Source organism: Lates calcarifer, linkage group LG18, assembly GCF_001640805.2.
Source record: "Lates calcarifer isolate ASB-BC8 linkage group LG18, TLL_Latcal_v3, whole genome shotgun sequence".
NCBI lineage: Eukaryota > Metazoa > Chordata > Actinopteri > Centropomidae > Lates > Lates calcarifer.
Genome location: NC_066850.1, coordinates 14,576,456 through 14,599,166, shown reverse-complemented (window position 1 = coordinate 14,599,166; position 22,711 = coordinate 14,576,456). Strand labels below are relative to the sequence as shown.

At 39.4% G+C, this 22,711-nt stretch overlaps 2 protein-coding genes across 3 annotated transcripts; one reads left to right on the top strand and one right to left on the bottom strand.

The window, feature by feature from the left end:
• The first annotated feature begins 147 nt into the window (after window positions 1-147).
• On the top strand, window positions 148-9,045 carry il15ra (interleukin 15 receptor subunit alpha). 2 transcript variants are annotated; one of them, XM_018662720.2, is made up of 8 exons: window positions 149-353; window positions 1,347-1,541; window positions 2,663-2,713; window positions 2,964-3,011; window positions 4,354-4,446; window positions 4,936-5,037; window positions 5,464-5,554; window positions 6,124-9,045. In XM_018662720.2, exons 1-8 carry the CDS (start codon window positions 275-277, stop codon window positions 6,197-6,199), a joined length of 735 nt encoding a protein of 244 aa, XP_018518236.1. In that variant the 5' UTR covers window positions 149-274; the 3' UTR covers window positions 6,200-9,045. The 2 variants fall into 2 exon arrangements, with proteins under 2 accessions (XP_018518237.1, XP_018518236.1); XM_018662721.2 differs by lacking the exon at window positions 2,964-3,011 and having other exon boundaries at window positions 148-353.
• A 1-nt stretch (window position 9,046) lies between these two features.
• On the bottom strand, window positions 9,047-22,622 carry fbxo18 (F-box DNA helicase 1). The gene is made up of 21 exons (XM_018662717.2): window positions 22,227-22,622; window positions 21,643-21,801; window positions 20,794-21,437; window positions 20,460-20,596; window positions 20,052-20,199; window positions 19,764-19,945; window positions 19,605-19,679; window positions 19,014-19,105; window positions 18,155-18,323; window positions 17,401-17,620; window positions 17,217-17,304; window positions 17,040-17,135; window positions 16,809-16,945; window positions 15,871-15,967; window positions 15,600-15,766; window positions 14,646-14,727; window positions 14,347-14,541; window positions 12,881-13,006; window positions 12,470-12,576; window positions 9,864-9,998; window positions 9,047-9,576 (listed from the first exon to the last, which is right to left on the bottom strand). Exons 1-21 carry the CDS (start codon window positions 22,243-22,245, stop codon window positions 9,415-9,417), a joined length of 3,237 nt encoding a protein of 1,078 aa, XP_018518233.1. The 5' UTR covers window positions 22,246-22,622; the 3' UTR covers window positions 9,047-9,414.
• Window positions 22,623-22,711: the final 89 nt, after the last annotated feature.

The following is a 22,711-nucleotide window of genomic DNA, read 5'->3' as shown; positions in this document are numbered from 1 at the left end:
TCCATATAACATGGTATATGCAGAATATGTCTGTATTTTCTCGAGTTATCTCGCCTTAAAGAGGAAAAACATATGATATGTAAATCCAAGGTGGGCGTAGCTTTGATGCAGACACGCAACCCGCAGTCATTACACTGTAAGAGGTGTGGCATTGGGTGAAAGTGAAAGTATTTAAGTGAAGCGCAGCAGAGGGAAGACGTCTGGCCGTGAGGATGGTCTTTACCAGTCTGAGTTTACTTGGTGAACATGTTTTAGATCTCCACAGAGCTGTCAGATGGATCTGGCTTCACTCTCCTTCTCTTTCTGCGCTATGATCGTCTGTCTGCTCGGAGCCGCGCGCTGCTCCATCGACGGTGAGTGCCGCTAACGTCACTTCTCGCAGGAGATCACGTTCACAATCCCGTTTAGAAGATTTTCGGTTTTACCTACGTGTTTGCTGTGGTCTAACTCAGTGCGGTAAAACAATAACAGCAAAGAATAACAAAATATCAGAAGAATATCAGAGAAGAAACTGTTATATTGTGTACTGTATATTTTTCATCAGTTTTAATATTCTTTCTGTTTTTATTTACTTATTTTTTAACGGATCTTATGCTATAACACTACCGGCTGAGAGGATTTATGCACTATGGATGCATTTATGAATGCAGTTGTGATTAAACAATAAATCGCGATGACTATTTTGAAGTAATTCATTTTCTAATTGGTCATTGATGACTTTTTCACAACTCAGTGTCAAAACACAGTCCAGTCAATATAAATCCGTATTCATAATAATTACAAAAACATGATAACAAAATAAATGTATACTATGTAAAAATCACAAATTTGAAGGAATTAAGACTTAGTATCTGTGAAGAGAGTCAAGGAAAATAAGAAGAGTCAGATTCATTTAATCTATGGGAGATCACATTTTGACAGGATATTAATCATAGTGTAAAACAAATACTTTACTTTCAGATTCAGTTTTGTACCATGAATTTTCAGTATGAGTTCTCAACTCAGAAATTTTCCTTGAATACACTGTAGCGCTGGTAGCAGTGCAGCTTGTAACCGTGTTCATGCCACTGTAAACTGCTCTTAGGGGAAAAATGTTGCTTAACTGGTGGATCGTTTTGAATCTTGGTAAAGAACTCCATTCAACAGTTTTAATGTGTTACTGATTAACCTGTACATTGTACTATGAAATGTACTATGGGGTTGTAATAGTTACACTGTGTAGAACTGATAACTTAAGTTTTACCCAGGTCCTCTAGTTTTTTCCTTTGCTATCTCAAACTTACAAGAAAAAAATCAAAGAAATATTTTGATTTTCCATCTTGTAAATTTGTCACTTTTTATTCCAGACAAAAACAACTGTCCATGTCCAAAGATTTCTTCTTTTCCTCTTACTAAACCTCCACCACCGACCTGTTATAACAACACCTTTCGGTACACGTGTATAGACGGTTATGTGAGGAAAGTGGGAACCTCGAACCTCATCAGATGCAAGCACACTGAAGGTGCTTCACAGTGGACCACGCCCACGCTTCAGTGTATACGTAAGAATTATTGTTCTTTGTCTTTACATTTGAAAAGCACATTCTAAAATCCAAACTAATCTGACAGAGAACTTAGCTCCTTGAATATATCTCTCCACCCAGTTACTGGGGATTGACCCACAGGCCTCAGATAAGGCACTCAAAATCTTCCCACCAAGTAACATATTTCACATGTCGAGGGGCCATTTGGGGCACACTCCAGAGCAGTGTAAGCTGAGAACACAGATTTTAAGTCTCCGACTCAAACTAGTGGAACCAGTGTGTACTCCAAAGAAAACAAAAGCATGCGTGCCAACAGGGCTGCAGATCATGGATACACACCATATGGATGTGTACACTGTTTACATACTGTTTACATGTTTTTGTCAATGGAGACCGGTTTATAGCATATATATAGCAATGTTTCTGATGAAACAAATATGATCTTTCACTTTAATAATGTCTTTTTCTGTTGGAATCTTATCCATAATGTTGGGCAATAATTAGCACTTTAGTGGACGTACTTTCACATGGACAAATGCCCATTGGATTACATTGCAGGAGTTGTTTCCAATTGCAGCCCTTGGTTAATACTGCTCCAATTCCAAAGATTTTTATCATTTACACCCAAAAACATGAGAGAATAAGGCCCATGTTCAAAAACCCTGGAGCTGTCCTTTAAGTCTGTTCTATGTCTGAAATGAAAGTAAATAATCTGATGGTTGGGGTTTCTGTAAGATGGTTGTATATTCTGGCACATGCCAATATATGACAAACGTTTGTGAAGATATCTAGAAGGTGCGGAAGAAATGGAAGGATATTCTGCACAAAGAGTAGTATATCATAACATACAGTGAAATATAGTGCTTCTATATATTGTATATATATGTGTGTCTAGTGATATTGTCATGATGGACTGTATGCTGAATGGCCTGGGCCACTGGTTTGGAGGGTCTGAGGTAATCACAGCATCAGTTTGGAAACAGATTTCTAACAAAAAAAAAAGCAGTGTGTAATGTAGAATCCATAGTTTTTGGAGCTTGACTGATATCAGGTCTTGTAGATCGCCTCAGATTTATAGTCATACTATCTGGTTGCAGATGACTGATTAACTTTCCAACTTCTTATTTATTTTGTTTCAGCTAACCCACTGAAAACCACAACACAACCACCAGAGACATCAACAGTAACAAGTGAGTCTATCTGTCTGTATGAATTAAGTGGAAAGTGATGTGGTAGTCATACTATTTCTAACATGAGATGAGGGTGGTAAGTAGTTTCACAGTATGTGTGAACAGCATGCATACAAACAGAACTTTATTTAGACTAATCTTGCATAAAGCTAAGCATAAATACTAGAATAGTTGTGCACAGCAGTTTTATATGTGTTTAAGTCTTTTTCACATTCATAATGATGATGATAATGATGGACTGATTTTGCAGACATTATCACTGTTACTTCCCAGAACTTCAGCATTACCACCACAGTCGGTGAGTTCTGTATTTGATTGAATTTTGGAGACAAACCAAATATAAATGATGAAGTACTAATGATGAAACTAAAACATACATCTGTCTATCTTAGAAGTGGTTGTAGTACTAGCAGCAGCAGCAGTACTAGTGGTAGTACCATAGCATGGATCAGGGTGAATAGAGCGCTACATTTTTTCACTCCAGTAACTTTACTTTTACTTCGAAGAATTTACTTATTTACTTTAGTTGAAATAACATTTAATTCACTAAAAAGTACAAAAGTGAGTAAAAGGTACTTTGTTACATGTTTAAAATGGTGGGGAGAAAAAAACCATCCCAATAAATAATTGCCTCGAGATTACTTCTGTTGTGAATTGGCACTATATGAATAAAATTTGACTTGACTTGCATAAAGTACACTATGTCAGTGTAAGACAGTAAAATATCTGTTATGATTGTGTGGCTGTGCATGTGTGTTCATGCCATGCACGCCACCTTTGACTTGTTATAGCAGGAAAAGCAATGTCAGGTCAAGTCAAGTCAGTCTTATTATTTATCTTGAGGCACTTTTCATATAGAGCTCTCACAATATTTCAGTTTAACAAGAGTGAAGAAGTGTTCTGAAAACCCAGAGCAACTAAATGGAATTCAGCTGTAATTAATGTTATTAGTTACACCTGTGATTCACAGGTCAAGATGTCCAGTCTGAAAATGGTCTATTGTAATGTACTGTCAGTTTTTTAGAGAAAAAGTTCTGAAAACCGTTGACGCAACCTGCCTTGCACTAAGTTAAAAAAGCTGAGCAGTGCGCAGCTACAGAGCCAGATATTTCACTCAGGAGATGGTAAGGACCAAAACAGAGCTAAAAATTAGAGAGAATAATTAATAATTAATTTGTCTGGTGACAGGAAACAAAACTCTAAATGAATGCAAATGTTTCTCTTTGTCTGCTGGATGTATAAACTTTTGTAGAATTAGCAGCAGGATTTGTGTTTGTTGTACTGTGGTGGTAGTAGCACTAGCACTAGTAGCAATATCAGTTACAACTGTATTAGTTGTGTGGTGTGTTATATCACTATGTCACTTATGAAATATGACTACAAACCGTACTTCTGTACCACACAGCCACTTGTTAACTGTCCATACATGAGTAAAGACATCCAAACACCTGGATAGTCAAAGTCAAAGTATGAAGTTTTTTTTAATTTATTTTTTTATTCAGTAGTAGTTTTAGTGTTGGTAGAAGAAGCAACTGTGCAGTAATACAGATAGTATTGGTAGTAGATGTAATATTCAGCAGTAGGAGTAACAATCATTCCCTCAGCAGTATTAACAGAAGTCATTTCTGTTTCCTTGTCAGCATCAGCTTCCACTAGCCTGCAGGTGACTCAGAGTGGAAGTGTCTCAACCTCAGTAGCTACAGGAAGAAGCAGTGCAGAGACAACCTCATCTGGTGTGTTGTCAGATCACTCACAGGTTCAAGAGCTTATGTGTAATCATACCCACTATGCTGATTCTCCCAGTTAGCCTTCATAGTTTTGTTGCTTATGACTGATCTGTATCAGGTCAGATGATTCTGTTGGTGACTTGGAAATTAAACATTTCATAAAAGCTTTACTGGCAGATTTAGAAATTTGTACTGTCTTTATTCTGTTTTTATTATCCTTCAGACTCATTAGAATTCTTCTCTTTCACTGCAGATAATATAATAATTACTGCACTTTTCATAATCAATGTTAGAGATGCACTGACTGTGAGATTCTGTGCCACATACATGCATACATATCGGGCCTGGTCTCATCTGATCAGAACTCCTCCATATCTACTCTGCTGGTTCCATTATAGCACTTTACAGCAGTGTTTACGTGTGTATTATACAAAATGTCCATCCCTTAGGAAAAATTGACCCACAGTAGAATCTTAGTAATCCATTTTGTTTTAGATTCTGTGATGAGGACTAAAGCAACGGATAGGACAACATCGATCACAACCACCACTAAGCCTTTCAGTGGAAGCACAGTTACTCCTCCTGTGTTTGATCCAAGTAAGTTTTGACGCTGTCAGCTTTACCAAAATCTCCTACAAGACAAAATCTCATCAGTGGTATTTATGAGATGATAAAGGAAAAACTTGGGTAAACCCTCCCGTTTCCAAAGTTATATCAAAGCCAGACTACTGATGGAACAGTTGTAGCCCTTTAACACAAGTAATATAATACACATAATAATATAAAGCCAGTTAATTTATTGTCATTAAATGACACAACAGTTTCTGATGTTGTGGGCACGGTTCCATAGATTTATCTTGTCATCCTGTCATACACAAGAGAGTCATTTGGAGGGCTTGGGATAATTAGTCATAGCCATTGTTTCTTGGAGAAACAGATGTTGTAATCAGGAGCATACAGGGGGGGCTTCAGTACAATACAATACAGTACAATACAGTTTCATATTGAGTATTTTTCACACAGGAATTGACAAAACAACAACATCAGCAATCAGCTGCACTTTACTGGTGATGGTCTGTGCTTTCATCGGGATCATCTTCTTATATTATAGAAGGTAAGCTAGAAAAAATGTGGAAATATGTCCCGTCCTTTCTTTTAGTTATGTTTTTGATATTCTTCAGGAATCACAGAGATTAGCTGAACATAAAAAAACTTATCATTTGACTGGCCTGGCATTGCAAATGGGTCTGGAACCTCTCAGTTAATTTTCAGTCTCCAAGGGGTGTTATCAACGGTCACATACCAAAATGCCTCTGGTGGAAATTGTACAGACCTACAGCCAGTCAAAGCTATGAAATGTGTGAGATAGCACAGAGTGACAGAAAAATGTAACTCAACAAACACTAAAAGTCCAGTTGTGTGTTCTTTTGGAGAGAATATACTGTCCAGTTTGTTTAATATTGTTCTCCTCTAGTCTTTGTATCAAAAATGCCCTATTTTTTTATTTTATTTTAATAGTTGTGATTGGCCCACTCTGTCTCCGGACAGATAAAAATCTGTCTGAACGGAAGTGGGACAAGGCCAGTCTGCAAGATTGAAAAAACATGAGCTCGCTGATTGGTCTGGTTTCCAGGCTTTCATTTGACTGGTTGTAATCTTAACACTATTTCCTTTATACCCCAGGAGGTCCAGAAGCAACAGCCCTCCATCGACAGGGGAAGAAAGGGTTTCCATGACTTATGCTCCACCTGGACCATAGAGTTTGACCCTATGACCTTCTGCTCTCTGCTGGCTGAGAGTAGAGACAGAAAGTCACTGAAGCTCAGGGAATCGTCTCTATACAGTGAAGAATTACTGGAGATTGTGTGTGTCGCTTCCGCCTGCAAACCTACTTGATGTTCTATGGACAAATTACAGTATAATGGCTGGCTTGATAGGACATAACTTTTTTGCACATTCTCAAGAAGTTAAATTTTACTCTGAGCAGATCTCAAGACATTTATAGCCAAATATCTGCAATGCACAGAAGGAATTTTGAAGACCCTGTGACCCTTCACCTGGTGCTACAACAGGTGGTGCTTTTTTTCTTCTATAATTCAGGTAGTTTGTTAACATTTATCTCACTCTTATCAAACCCTTGAAATCACCAAAACCAACAATGAATTTCTGAAAAACAAACTGAAACCACACCAGTGAGGAAGCATGTGACCCAGCTATACTGGATCACATATTCTGTCATTAGTATGCCATGCTGATTAACAAAGACAGGAAAAGGAAGCTATTGAGATTTGTAAGTTTTGGGAATGGTTGATATTGGAGCACCCCCAACCTTATCCTTCTACAGTCCAGTGTTGACTGTTCAAGTAACACCAAACTGGTGGGGATTTTAGGGATTTTAAGGATTTAGCAGTACTTAGCGATCAAATTGTATCTCTGTAAACAAATAAACTGTGGTATTAGTGAGTTAAAGGCTGTTCAGACATAGGAAACAAACAAAACTGATATTTTGTGGGGCTACAGATTCAGCTACATTTACATTTACTGTTAAGTATGCTGGAAGTAGAGATAAGTCAAAAACAACAGTTTCTGCAGTAGTCATTCTTCACCATGGCATCTGTGAGTTTGGAAGGCCAGCTAGCTGGCTAAGTAACAACCTAAAGAGCTTAAGGCTAGTATGACTTGTTTCAAACTAAGCCAGGCTAATTAGCAAACATAATTTACTGTGGTTTGAATGTATTTTAGTTAGTAGCAGAGTTCTAGGCTTCATAATTTTACTTCTTTTACACTGAGCTTGTCTGACATTAATAACAGACCTATTTGTTGATTTTGCTGCTGACCTTCAATCAGTGAGGTTATTTTCGCTGCTGTGCCTGTGAGAAATGCAGAAATGTTTGCAAACACAATAATGTTGGTATTTTCCAAGGGCAGTGAGTGACCTGCTTGTCAGGACATATATGTGTATCTGGAATGAAAACATGAGCTAGATTTTAAAAGGTTAGTTCACCAACATCACAAAAAACATATCACTGATATCATCCCCAGAGATTTTGAGATATCTGTCTCTTTTTTCCACCACTTCAGTGCAGTGGACATGAATGGAATATTGTGCTGCTAAAAACATTTTAAAAACACCATCACCATGGGGTATTCATGAGGTCAACAGCACAGTCATACTAACCACAGTTTAAACACATGTGTTAAGTAGTTGCTATTAAAATACTGGAACAGAAGTAGAAATATGTGGGGGGTTTTAACCACAGAATAGTCCCTAGTATATCTAGGGTGCTTGGTAGCAGAGAAATGATTTCTGTCAGCCGTGTTTGGCACAAACCCCCGTCACATCTGCCACCCTCACTTCCCCAGATACAATGCAACCAGAAAGCTTCCTCTTTATGAATCTCTTAACTTTCAGCTTTACTTTCAGCAAGTTTTCTACATGAACAGTGATGCGCCAACCTTTTAAATATGAGGTGTAAAAATATCTGTTGGTCACCATAAGGATGCCATATAATTTAAAGATGTACCACATCCTGTGACACATGGTATTTTAAATATACAATGACTAACATGAATGTCTACGAACTTTTGGGTGTTTTCCCTCAGATTATTTTTGTCAGTGACAAAACCCTGTGAAAATACAAATCTAAATGTGTCTAAATGTGTCTACATTAGGACAATTTCTACTAAAACTTCTCATGCAATTTATTTTGGGTTGTCAGCTTTTCATGGTAATGTGATTCACTTTCTTAGTGGCATTAACTCATCTTCTGTTAAAATGCAGACATAGCCTTCTCATCTTTCTTCCTGTTGCTCTCCACTGCCAGTTTGTCCAAAGTTGCAAATAAAGGGCTTAACTCAGTCATTGACTTCTAAAGCTGCAGATAGAGTTAGCTTTTGAGTAAACATGTTATATAAGAGTGACATATTTTGCCCACTTTCCAGCCCACTTTCCAGCCCACTAGAATGAACCTAATTCACAAAATCTAACATATGGCACAAAGACACATTCTCAGTGGCAAAAGTCCAAACAAAATATTTCAGTTATTATCTGTACTCGTCTGCAGATACCCCACAGATGGTCACCAGTGTAGACAGTTTCCCAGTCATGATATCCTTATAATAACATAAAAAAGAATTTCAGTTGTAGAAGAAGTGTTGGTTGTCTGCATCAAAGACTTTTCTCAGGATGAATAAATCTCCCTGTCTTACAGAGGTCTCTTGACCAATATGAATAGTATTAGCTCACTATTTCCGATGCACTGAAAAGCTTTTGTGGTATTTTCCATTTAGTGGAGCTGTTGTCACTGAACTGGAGTGGAGTCTGATTAATAGCAGCTGTTTGGCAGAGAGAACTTAGCACGGAATTCAGTCATCCAGAGCAGTCTGCAGAGGAGTTTGAGTCTTTGCAATAACATGGTCATGTTCAAACAGTGTTACATTTTATATACTCGAAATGAAATGAAAAGAAATGTTTTATCTTGTATGTGACTTTTCTTGTCTGGTCATAATACACACAATTTTTTACCCTTACGCTGCCAAAAGGTTGTACATATTATTGTCCTTAAAATCTCATGGATGGAATAAAGATGCTCATTAAAAGCAAAAGTTTGCAGTTTTCTATTTTTTAATAAATGGGAGCAAAAACACTGCTCCAGTAAACTTAGTGTTACACAATAACAAAGGGCTCTCCAGGTAAAATCTCAGTCCTCTACTGAGTGTCACTGGGAGCTATTGGCTAGCAAAGTCAACTATACAGTATATTACAACATGAAGTTCCACTTATCTCACCGAGCAACATATAAAACACACATAACAAAACATTTTTAAAAAGCATGGTCACATCAGACAGTTTGTGAGCAGTGACCACTAAGATGTTTTGTCCATTAAAGGCAGGTGACCAACCACCTTGCATTACCACTGGCTGCTCGTGTCCTGGTTGGTGCGTTTAAGGTCATCCACAACTTTATTAACCCGTTAGAAAAGAGCCAGGAAGATTCCGTGGTGGACTTGCCAGTTGAGCCTTTGTGGTATTTCAGCCATTGAGAGGACATCATCGGTCATGAGGTAGGCGGTCGACCCGATGCGTTGCCACACACACCTTTCGCACAGCGGGCCGCCATTTGACACACGGTCGCTCTAGAGACAAAGGAGAGAGAATTTTAAAAAATGCAGCAAGCAAAATATTGGAAGGTATTAAAACCTTTGTACTTTTATCTTTTTGCCTAATTTAGCCATAGTGTAATTTTAAGTTTTTTAACACAACCTGCACAAAATGCTGGCTAGTTAAGGCTAATGGTATATTCTGAGCTGTAAGCATTCAATGACCCTTAAAATATACTATGTCTATGACAAAATCCATGCTGTAATATATACCATTAAAAGGCAGGGCAGTATTTAGCATATTGGCTTTTATATTTTCTTACACATTTCATCTGTTTTTTGCACATGATGAATGCTGAGCCTGGTGTGATGCAGTTGGGACAGTTTGCGACAGAGCATGGGAGAGGCTCGCCTTTCTTCATTAGGGTATCAGGCATCTCCGACTTCAAGAAGTATTCCTGGAGATGATGGGAAACAGATGATATGGTGCAGAGAAGAAATGGCGGTTAAGATTATAGTACAAACCTGCTTCTACAACAGCACATACAAGTTTTATTGTTTTGGAACTGTACAGGCTTTGAATGTACCATTTTTGAGGGTATCATTAGTAGCAAACATGCTTTACAAACAGTGATCAAATGAAACCATCACCAATCCTGTCAACACTTTCCTTTCAACAGGAAAATTAGCTGGACCATACACAGCATAGAAACTGTTGTGTGCACTGCACAACTGCACATTTTCAATGGAATGTTACTGTGAGAATCAGTTTCAGTCATTTTAAAGTCAGTTTTCTAATACATCTGAGCTAAATTCCCATGTTTTGAAGAGAAAATTGTGAGTAGTTTCCCATAACCAGGATTCTCTGCTGTCTAACGTGGTGTCTTACTGGAAGAAGGCAATGGTAATGGCCACCATCTGCTCAGCCACTGTTCTGTCTGTTCTGTTAGATACAGTTGATCATTTTACATTTATAAATCGACCATCAGATATTAGTACAGATTCAAACACCCTGAGATGGTTCAGTAACTACAATCTGAAACTATCAAATGGAAAGTGGTAGAATCACAACTGAATAGTTTTTTTATTAGGTTATTTTTAACAGTTTTTTTTTTTTTTTTTACTCAGCTCTACTCAACAATATGGGACACAGCACTGCAGTATATTGAAAACAGGAGTGGCTGTGCAAAGTTGGACCCAGAAACAAAGGTGGGAAAATGAGCCCTTTGAAAGGATATGCTTGTGCTCCTGCATATGTATCTAATTAGCTCTCTGGCATCTGTCTGTTGGCTGAGTGCAGGAAACAGGAAAAGCAGTGTGAAATGACAATTTATCTGCAGCTATTCATTGCTTTAATCATTTTAACAAGCAAAACTCTGATTCCAGCCTCTCAAATGTGAGGATCTGCTGCTTTTCCTGTCATATATGGACAGGTAACTGAATATTTGGTTTCTGGACTGATGGTAAATTCAAAGTACATCATCTTGAGCTGTAGAGCTGTGAGTAGAGCTGGGTGATATGGGAAAAAATCATATCATATCATAAGTCAGTTTTCATTAACATTTTCTGCCGTCGTCTTCTCTTTTATCTCGCTCCTACTCCTGACATACAGGTGTGTAAGGCTGCAGCATCCAAAACATTAGCACGTGTGTTTACTCCTGTGTTTTGTGCTGCGTGCCTCAACCTAACCTGAACGTGCTTCGAACTTTACTCCACCTACACGATTGGTTCGACCATGTCTTAAATGTCTATCAGGAAGAGTTACAGCGCGATATATATCGTTATCACTTTATTGCCCGGGCCTATATGGGTATTTCATGGATAGGAAAATAATTAAATCAATGATTAGTTGTAGCCCCTTCAATACAACTTGCCATAGCAGGAAAAGCACAAGTGTTCTATTCAAGTGTGTCACTAAACCAGGACAATACCAGAACCCTGGAACCTAAGCAGCTGAATCATTCATCATTTATTCTATCTGTGTAGGAGAAGTGTTTTTGTTTCAGCCAGCAGAGACAGTGTTTATGCAATGTTGATGTAACTCAACAGAAATGTGAGATAACTGACTGTGAACTCTGTGGTGCTTAGTGAGAAAAAAACATAACTGCTTCTCCGGGAGTCTAGAGGAGAAGATGATTTTTTTTCATTATGGAAAGTGAAGTGCTCATCATTATCCTGAAATGGCGGTAGTGAACCACTTCCATTTGTTGGACGTGGTTTCCGACGCCCACAGCAGCCATTAAAGCATACAATGTGTATGAGAGCAATGGGAACAGTTTGGTTCCTGCTGCCTTTGTTTGCTGATTTTGGCATCTGCTCATTGAATGTCACAAATCTGAAAACAGTTGCAGGAACTAGGTCCGCTTTTCATCTTGTTACGAATGGGAGGCTGTGGAGCTCTGATGACAACATTTTAGATTTGGTTGGCATCAAATCCACCCTTTCGAAAAGCACTAAGTGTCATCAAAATTCCCATTGACTCAAATCATACCTAATATGAAAACACCCTATTAGGCCACAAATGTAGTCGAGCCAGACCACATGATTAGATTAGTTTAGATTTTCATACAAGAAGTGAAACTGGTCTAAACCATGTTGGAGTAAAAGTGTAATATAAGGGAATTTCAGAACACCTGCAACATCTTCCTTCTCTGTAGCACATCCTGAACACCTTGACATCTACATGAAAAGTGAGGTCATCTATATGAAATCAAAAGGACACTTGAAAATAAATAAAAACGAGAAAAACAAGGTCCTTAATATTTTGTACTAGCTGTAAATATGTGCACATCTGTGCATCAGTGCATTCTAACAATATCAGATACACTTGTGTCTGTGATTTTAATATGTAAAGGTCATGTACAGGCATGAATAAAACTGAAGAAGCATTTAGAGTAAGAAGTGAGGAGCACTGTCTGACATGTCCTACCCCAGCCATTGTGAGGATGCGGCGGATGTTGTTAGTGATGATTAGTGAGGTCTTGGCACGAGTCACTGCAACATACAGCAGGTTCCATTCATCATCAGGAACTGCATCTGAACAGGGAAGAAGGAAAGAAAAATGGAACAATTTCCTGCAATAATCAACTTAGACTGAAAGAATTCAAATATTTACACAGACTGCTCAGAATCAAGTTTACTGAAACTTGATCATACAGCTGTCTTTGTTGTAAATTCCGGTGTCACCAAAAATAATTGATGTGAACCTCAGCTGTAGACCGATTGTTACTGTTCTGTTAGAGTTCTTCCTCTGCAGGACAGGACAAGAGTGTCTATTGAACCCTACACTATAAAATATGTGTAGAAGACAGAAGAAAATTTTGCCCAAAGACACACTTACCAAATGAGAAGTGGGGGTTGTAGCGTAGATTGTACCTGGAGCAGGGGACGCTGACAAAGTCATCGGTGACCATCACAGTGTCAAACTCAAGTCCTTTAGACTTGTGCACTGTTCCAACGATGAAGTCTGGAACACAGGTTGAGTGGTGGGGAAAAAAAACAGTCGTCAATGTATTTTTTAAAGAATTTAAAAGATGGTTCTTCTATTATGCCAGTAAACTGCAGTGGGGAGATTACAGCTCATCTGTAGGTTTTCACAAACCCAGTTGATTATTTTTTTCCTTTTTAATCTCCATACTACAAATTTAACTACATTTCAAAAAATAAATAAAAGAAAGTAAAAGAAGTGAAAGGGGAAAATCATTATTCCTTAAAGGATAAGAGTGGCGATATTCTATGTTTTTTAATGTCATCAAATCCCATGAAAAGACCAACAGTGAATACATTTTACTAACATGCATTCTCTGTATAGGTAAAGTCTGATAATCTTATTCCTCTGTACCAACAGCCCTATTGCTAACCAAAAACTATTAAACACACATCACTGAGTCACATCCATTATACCAATTCACTGTTTCTTCATTGCAATGAACACATAGTTTATTCTAAATCAAACCCACAAACACCTTCCTGCTGCAGGAAGTAACACCCAGTGCACCAAATACACAGGTATTTGTAGAACTGTTGTCTCCCAGTCGACTGGTCGCTTGCTTGGTCAATATATTCTTGTCTAACCAAACAAGGCTGACTTGCCTGTGTTAGGATGCTCCATCATCCTCTGTGTTAAACGATTGACACTTCTGAGTGTGAACATATCAGAGGTGGCATATTTCAGTATATTTCATCTCATTTTATAAGTGCAAGTGCAGTGTCAGCAGTTACACCCAGATCACGCTGGAAAGCTACCAGCTTGAGTTCACTCAGTGCACTGTGGCTCATTTAGTCAACTGGTTGCAGAGTAGGTACAACTTCAGTCAAAAAGTATTTCCTTTGGTGGACTACAGCTCTATTTATTTGAGTAACACTTGTCAAAAACTACAGTGCTCAGCTGTTTCAGTAAATTGGAAATGAATGGGTTTGGGTCTAAGAGACACAGACAGACTGGGAGGTAGGTTTTTTTCATATGATTTGTTGACAGTAACAAAGCTACAGAGTAAAACATAACCAGCCTTAACTTTGAAATATGCTAATTCATGGTCACAGACGTCAAATCTCCTGGTATGTTTTGGGCCAAAAGCAAAGAAGGTTAGACATCTCACAGAGAGTCATAACTTTTAAGGTCATTCATTATTTTTTTTTCTTGTGCTCATGACTTCTTCCTGTGACTCCATATGATCTAAATGGTACTGAGATATTCACATAGATTAACATTTGGTGGGTTGTAATTTTATTTTTTAAGATTGTCACATCTGTGCTGTTAATGTTTCTGAGTTAATATTTAAGTGAGACCAAGATGTGCGAACAAACCTGCTTTATGAATGTTATCTTCAAAGCAGCTTTCCAGGCGCTTCACCAGGTAGGGGATACGACATCTATATTTTTCAACGATGTTGAGTTTGGCCCCAAGCTCCAAGTCCTCCGTCTGCTCGATGTACGTCCTCAGGGCTAAGAAGGCAGTTTGACTTCTCTTTGCGAAGGAGCGAATGAGGGGATCCTTGATGACTGAAGGAAGAGAAAATTCAACATGAATGTCAGATGTCAGTGTGTCTTGTTTTTAAAAAGGGGAAATAAATGGGAGGATAAATACATATTTTTATGAGTCTTACATCTTGGTTGATGGTCTGGCTCTTGGCCCTTCATCAGATGCCAGATGTCCAGGATTTTATCCAGGCCGATATTTTTGACATTCTGAAGGAAAAGGAAGTCCTGTTAGCACTTCAACCATATGATAATTTTGACCATTTTCATTATTCACAACTACTGAATGCATTCTCCCAAACGTCGTTCTTATCAGGCTAGAAATCAATCAGACAGTAAGGGTAAACAGCTCTTAAGGCAGGATTAACCAATTTTTTTAACGGTACATGCTTTACAATAATGACTTTAAATAAAGAATTCAAATTTAGCAAAGGTGGTAGAAAGTTTGATATAAAAACAGATGACACTCTGACATTTATATATATTAAATATGAAGCTACAGACAGCAGCAGGCTAGCTTAGCTAGCTTAGTATTATCACAGTAAACAAGGAGAAAATGCTAGCCTGGACGTAAAAACAGCAATTCACTAGCAGATTTTGTCACCTGGACAAGTGTGTTCTCTTTTGTGGCTGACAATTTTATTTATATAGGGCCAATTCACAACAGACGTTATCTCGAGGCACTGTACATATAGAGCAGGTCTGGACGGTACTCTTTATCTTATAAAATTTACAAAAAGATTTGCTGTTAAACTCTTTAACTTGTTCCTGCCTGCATCTGCATTTGTGTCTCCATCCTATCTGCATACATCAGTATGCAATGTGACAGTTAAGAGTGGTATCAATCTTCACATCTAATGCTAGCAGGAAAGAGAAGAAAGAAAGTGAACAGGCGTATTCCCATTTCAAAGGCTATAAAGCTGAAACATCAGAGGTTTTCATATCAGATAGTAAGGCATGTTTCCCTTGAATTTTTTGCACTCACATCACACAGACACAAACAAGTGGTTGAAGTCAAGTATATCAACAGATGTAATGCCATGATGAAAATTATTGCTACTACTACTTTGTTGTACACTCACTCCTATGAAGTGGATCCGGCACTGTGGGTTGGCATCCGTCAGCTGTACAGCTACACTGAACACACTGAGATTAGATCTCGACAAGATGGCTATCTTCCCCCGGTTGTGACTCACACCGGTCTCCATAGCCTCTGCAACTTTGACTGCAGTCTCGTCACATACACCCCCTACAGAATGGACATGCAGCACACACACATAGGGGACAGTTAGAGGAATGCTAAATTTCTAAAAAGACAGAATATCAAAAGGACAAAACATCTGCAGTATTTACCCTTCTGCTTTCCTCCTACAAGAATCTTCTCAACTTTCTTGCACACTTTTAGGATGGTGGCACCCACATAAGCGATCTCAGCACCAAACCGAAAGCTCTAGACAATCACATTAGGGTGACAGAAAGTCATTGGTCTGATTATCACTCAGTATAAAATAAATAACACTGTCTGGCATTTTTTTCTGAATCTCTGCAGGAACATGGTTGATGAAACATTACACTTAGTATCATTAACATGTTGTCACTTCTTGTAAACTGGAAAGGAGTTATCTGTGGGCTACACCAAACACTTTTTTTATCTGATTCTAGAGAATCTGTGCTATAAGTCATGCTGCTATTAGCAATAATATATATTTAATATCTCTGTTATTATGCTTAATTATTTATGGCATTTTGCCTTTATTTGATAGTAGCAATCAAGGAAACATGAAGAGAGGTAGAGAGGGGTACGACATGTAATAAAGCTCCCCAGCTGAATCCAAACCAAAAAGTTTGGATTTATGAGCCACTGGAGATACTGATTTCACTGGAGACAGTGAGTGTGTGTGTCCATTTAGAATGTTTCTCTGAAAGAAAAGGCAGTGCTGCATCCCAGTGCTTCATCAAAAAACCCTGTATGTGGGTGTCAGAGATGAAGTGCACACACTTTATCATACACACACTGATTCCAGCCATATGTGTAAGAAATCTATACAGTGTATTATGGTTTGACCAATCAGAACCATGATGAGGAGGAGCAAGAGGGGGGCTTCATTTTTTGGCACAAAATGCCTCAACTGGATGCCAGTTGATATTTTCTATCCATTTATAGAAAAAAAAAATCAATGAAATTTTTAATAATCTTGAATACTATTGCTGATGCAATAAGAAATGCAGTGAGACATTCACAGAAATTAACCTCCTGTGCAAAAAGTTAATCTTTGCCTGTTTGGGTATACCTGTGTCAGGTAGTAGATGTGTGTGTGGTCAACAACATTCAGGGCATTGACAGCTCCTTTGAAGGTGTAGATCTGCTGGTGAGGATCTCCAACCAGGATTTTAGCACACCGCTGAGACAGCAGCACATCCATGATGGCTGTGATGGAACAAAGGAAGAAGACACCATCAAAAATCACAATTGTGCTTGTGCACAATCTCTCAGGGCTGTGTAACAGTCACTGAAACATTACCTGGAGTGCAGTCCTGGGACTCATCGATGAAAATGACATCGTATTTGTCAGACAGGCAGGGCCTTGGTTCTTGGAGCTGCCATAACTTAAGGTAACCTGGGAATGAAAAGCTCCAGTGACCACCAGTACTCCGTCTAATATTACTTGAATATATTTACTCATTTACAGTTGGCGTACCATCATGAGTCATGTGATAGGCTTCTATTTTTGTCTCATTGAGATCCTTCATTTTGTTCCAGATCATCTGCGCATCCTGGACAAACAACTAGGATTTCACAGTAAAAGAAAACAGTTTAAATGCCTTTGCTCATTATTTATTTAAACTGAAAGCACATGTGTCAGCTCTATACATAATGTGTACCGGTCTTTCAGCAATGTTTATGCCCATCCTATTGCCAGTTTTAGTTACGTGGGCAAAAGGGACATGTTCGATGGTGATGTGCTCATCTGTTGAAGCCATGAAGGCGTTGAGAGTTGTGATTACTACTTTGGCTTTGACAAAGCCACCTCGGCCTTCAGGCAGAACAGAGCTGATGGTAAATGGCTTCAGGTTCCAGGTCAGCTTCCGACGAAAATGATACCTGTCTCAGAAACAGGGGAGGAGATGTTGTTTTAAAAATGAAGAATACCAGATGTACCTCAGATGAAAGATTAGCTTCTAAAGAAATTACTGCCAACGAACCAAATGTATGATAGATAACAGTGAAGAGCAGTTTACGTCTTTGTGTACAGACACACGTCAATATGAAACTTTTTTCCCAGCAGAAATCAGTTAAGCAGCCAGTGTTTTCAGTCTGATCAGGCCTTATCTATACACCACAAGTTCAAACAAATTTGACTTGATGATACACTTTAACTTAAATTGTGTGTGTGTGTGGGGGGGGGGGGGGGTTTATTGGTAGCAATATTGCCTTGGTCAGACTATATACTGAACAGCATGTGGGGCGTACGTAATTTATATCATAGATATCCATAATATAAATATGATTAATAGAGCACAGAGACATGCCACAGCTGTGTCTTTCTGTCCATAGTCTGTCTTTATGGTCACACACAAAAAAATCTAAGTGTATGACAACCACTGGGACTACCCGAGGGAAAACTTGTATTCTCACTTCAGTCCAATGTCCCTGTAGGCCAACGAGTGGACAGTCTTGCAGTCCACGTTCCTGGGGAAGCGGCGCTGTGCCTCACAAGCCACTGACTTATTGAAGGCCACATACAAGAAGCGGAGGTGTGGCCGATGCTCAGCATACTTCACCAATGTGGTCGTCTTTCCTGTACCTGTGATGGACAGCAGTGACTTTTAAGCACTGACAACTATGGACCTATCATATCTGACAATAACATGTATCACAGGTGACCTGATTGCAAGTTGGCAGTTCTGAGCACCTCAGTTCACACTAGAAGGGGCTGAGGGAATCAAAGTGCTACACACAGCTCGACAATGAAATAAGATTTTACTGATTTGAAATGGCAGTCAATGTTGATATTGTGCCTGGCTGCCATGAATCATGAACCCTGGCTGCCAAAAATGTATCATTAACTTTTCACATCTACAGTGAAATGAGCAAAATGACACACAGACATTCATTCTGTGACAAAGACTATTTATCTTTTACAATGTATTTCTGAAGCTATACCTCATGACACGCAGCTCAAAGAGATCTGTCACTACATGTTAAACAGGGATATAGAATTATGGATAAACTGTCTGAAGGGAAATAATGCCCCCTGGTGACGTTTCAAATATTTTATAGTCATGCGTTTGTTTTACACGCACAGGATGTGATAGACACTGTGGTGGGCTAAAATAGTTAAATCTGTGCTCTCCATAAACAGAATCCAAATAACAACTTCAGTGGCGAGAGATACCCCATATTAATATGTTCTTTGTTGCGTTAAGGGTTGGAGAATGTGGACCACTAATGCGTGATGAGCAACAGTGGCCATCACACAGCTACCTCAGCATACCTGCAAAAGCTATGATCTTGACCACATGGTCTTCCTGGATGTCATGGCTGAGGACCCGCTGCTGTTCACTGGTGAGCTGAATCTGAGGCCGCCTAACACACACACACACACACACACACACACACACACACACACACACACACACACACACAAAATGATGACTGTTAAAAACAGAATGGGCTCCCTGGTCACCAGATCTAAATCCACAGAACACCTCTAGGATGTGGTACATCAGGAGAATGGCAGCATGAATTATGCGATGTAACCATGTGAATATGGAGTTGAATCTCACAGGAAACATCTTGTGGAATATGGATATGTATGTGGATGATGCGGATATGAAAATATCTTCAAATGAAATTCAAGACTTTCTGATACCCTCCCAGGCCTTTTAATGTGGAACTGAATTATGTGCTTTTTAAGACTTTTCAAGACCTGCAGATACACTTGGTGAAAAACAAACCTTGAGCTCTTTAACTTGACTGAACCTTCAGTGAGTTCATGATTATAAAGAAATTAGGAATGCTTAACACAGCAGGATGCACTTATGTCTAACGTATATCAGTGAAAGTGATGAATTTTGGACTTCACCTGCTCTGACTAGAGCTAACAGAAAAGGGACCGTTCTCCATCAGGTGAAGTACGTAGTAGATGTTGTAATGCAACCTGAGGAGGGAGGAAAAAACAAACATCACAGAGAGGCTGACAAGAAGTGAGGAATGATGTGTGAATATAATTGCTGACACTTACCTGTCACTTATCTGGATGCTATTCCTCGTTAAAGAAAGTAACATCATGGCCATGCGGCTGAGGTACTCTGTGATGGCGGTGTTTGACATGCAGCCAGTGAGCAGAGACACCAAGGCCTGCACATCACCAACATTCTCACTTAGGATCAGTATCACAGCCATGGCTGCGTATGGGTTTGGACCCTGGAGATCACACATGAATGATGTGAAGATAGCAGACATTTATACACATTTTTTCCCTATAATTACCAAGGGAATTTAGTGTTTTACTTGTGTGTGTGAGTCATACCTCAATGCCAAGGTTAAAGCATTTCTGAATATCAGGAATACGTAATCTCATGGAAGCCTCAGCCTGAGGAAAAAGGCGATGTTTCTTAACACGCCTCAGAACGTCCTCCGGATTCACCCGCTCTCCTACCTTATGCTGAGCCATTAAACTGACCAAGACACGCGCGCGCACACACATACATACACACACACACAGACAGGATAATATCACAGTGAACATTCAAAAATATCTGCTCAGATTTATATTCAGCCATTTAACTGAAACTGATCCACAGTGACTCACAGTGAAACCAAGATTATAGAGAAAATAAAGAAAATAATTAATACAAACATTACAAAGCAGTGACGAGACTCTTTTTTATGTTATGGAAATCCTAAGTGTCTCCTTACTAAGGAAATGTAGACTTACACAACAAGGTGTCGTATGCTGTGTTGTCGCATTGCTTGATTTGTTATGCCGCTGTTCATCAGGATGGATAAGATCTCTTGCATTGTATTCTTCTCTCTCATCATGTAGCGGTAGTACTGTTTCTTAAAGGGCACAAACTATGAAAAGGAACATGAGATATTCACACAACAGCTAAGTTAATTCAGTGCTTTTAAGTGGAATAAAAACCTGCTAAAACTCATTTCTGCAGTTAGTAAACAAATTACTGAAGTAATGTTAGTTAATTTCTACATTGGAGCTCACAACTCCTGCGGCTAAAATAAAAAAATAGTAACATAATACAACTCAGTTTAACCTTGGTGTCCTGGACAATGTTCCTCCAGCGATGGCAGACGAGGCAGACACTGCGGTAGAGGTCCTGTGCAGGGAGGAGGCATAGCACCTCCCTCAGCACCTCCTCTGGAAGGTCATCTATGCAGCCCTGGGGCTGCTGCAGGACTTTGCTGCTGCCTAGGAGCCCATAGTGGGCATCAGGGAGGGCCTCCACCTCCTCTTCCTCATTGTGAATGTCACTGTCACATAGATTAAATTCATCATCAACTCCAAACATCTCTGCTGTCATTCCTTCCAGATAATCCACCTCTTCTTCCTCTTCCTCCTCCTCCTCCTCCTCCTCCTCTTCTGGCACCACTGCAGCAGCTAAAAGACTGGCATCGTCAATCTCCTCCTCCTCCCGAGGCTCTGTCACCATTGCAGCAGCTAACAAGCTTGCATCGTCCATCTCATCCACCTCCTTTGCCTGAGACTCTGGCAGCAATGGGGCAGCTAACAAGCTGACATCGTCGTCATCGTCATCCTCATCATCCTCCATTAGTCCATTTGTGCATGTGGAGGAGCAGGGCTTGGGGGATTTGTTCGGACTGGAGTGGATGACTCTTGTCACAGAGAAGTAATCGTTGATACCCCTCTGTATTCCAGCAGGACTTCCTGAGGCAGATGCTGATGGTATATGGAGTGAGAGAGAGGACATGGATTCAGTGTCTAACATCAATTTTATGACTACGACACTTAAAAAATAGGCACTCAACAAAATTATTTTTGTAGATATTTTCATGCACAGGTTTCACCCTGTCTGTTGTCAGCTTTTCTCTGATTACAATCAGAGTAATCAAGAGTGTGTAAGAGAAAATTTACAGCAGATTACCGCACTTCTGTCGCTTGGTGGGTGTCCTTGGGTAAAGCCCCCTGTTGGGATCGCGGTGGCCATGCGCCTGGTTAAGGACATGGGGCTGGGTAAGGGCATTAGTCCCCTCTGCACTTTGTTCCAGCTCGTTTGCACTCAGGTGCCTCCTCTTGGCCTTCCCTTGGAAACCAAACAAGATACAGTCACAAACATGCCAGTTTTGCACTAATCACCACCCAGTCTGTCCTTTGATAAAATGTTGGTTCCCCCTTTAACTCTACACAGGTGATGAAAGTAATTTTCTAACATCCAAATAAACTACAAACCTATGAAATGTGACCTGTGAATGTTGGTTAAGTTTAGAATCTATTTATAGTCCAAATGCAGCCACCGTCAAAGGCTTTCGTATCCTGAAAAGTAATTCTTATTATTATGAAGCACAGAATTTGTCCTGTATTGGCTATGAAGATGATCAACTTCAACGTTTGTGTGTCCAAGTTCTGCGTTATCGTTACTCGTATCTGGTTCTGATGGCGACCCCAAACAAACACAGAAATCACTACATACCGCTAAGAAGTACTACTACGAATCATGACTTTACTTACCTTTGACGGCCACCTCCATCTTCGTGTGTACTAGCGCATCACTCTTTCAGAAAATAAGCCAAGCTGAAACATAACTAAGCAGAAACGCCGTCGTCCTACCGCTCATTAGCTTGTGCTAGAACCCAGAGTCGAGGCGTTGGCGTCAGGACTACACGGCAGTAAACAACGACTGCTAGCTTGTTTAACGTTACACTTTCACTTTCTTCTCCCCTAAGTTTGCAACTGCCAACCTGTCCGAAAACTCAACTGTGACACACTCGTTCGTTTTAACATATTAACTAACGCCAACACTAACTTAATTGTGTATTTATCGTGATAAAACACACCATCCAGCAAGGCTATGATTTTGTTAAGACTTCGGAAGTTTGTGTTGGTAAAGAAATCATATGATTGGCCCGCGTTTTGTTCCTCTTTGAATCTTATTGGCAGTTGGAAAACTATCTTAAAGGCGCATTATGGCCACCTACTGGACTGGAGTGTGGAGC

What these genes read in the sequence shown, in the direction of transcription:
- il15ra (XM_018662720.2), top strand. Translation starts at nt 275, where the DNA reads ATGGATCTGGCTTCACTCTCCTTCTCTTTCTGCGCTATGATCGTCTGT. An exon ending in CGCGCGCTGCTCCATCGACG is followed by an intron (nt 354 to 1,346) that starts GTGAGTGCCGCT and finishes TTTTTATTCCAG; the next exon opens with ACAAAAACAACTGTCCATGT. An exon ending in AGAGACATCAACAGTAACAA is followed by an intron (nt 2,714 to 2,963) that starts GTGAGTCTATCT and finishes CTGATTTTGCAG; the next exon opens with ACATTATCACTGTTACTTCC.
- fbxo18 (XM_018662717.2), bottom strand. An exon ending in TACAGGGACATTGGACTGAA is followed by an intron (nt 17,621 to 18,154) that starts GTGAGAATACAA and finishes TTTCTGAGACAG; the next exon opens with GTATCATTTTCGTCGGAAGC. An exon ending in CTATCACATGACTCATGATG is followed by an intron (nt 17,136 to 17,216) that starts GTACGCCAACTG and finishes TTTCATTCCCAG; the next exon opens with GTTACCTTAAGTTATGGCAG.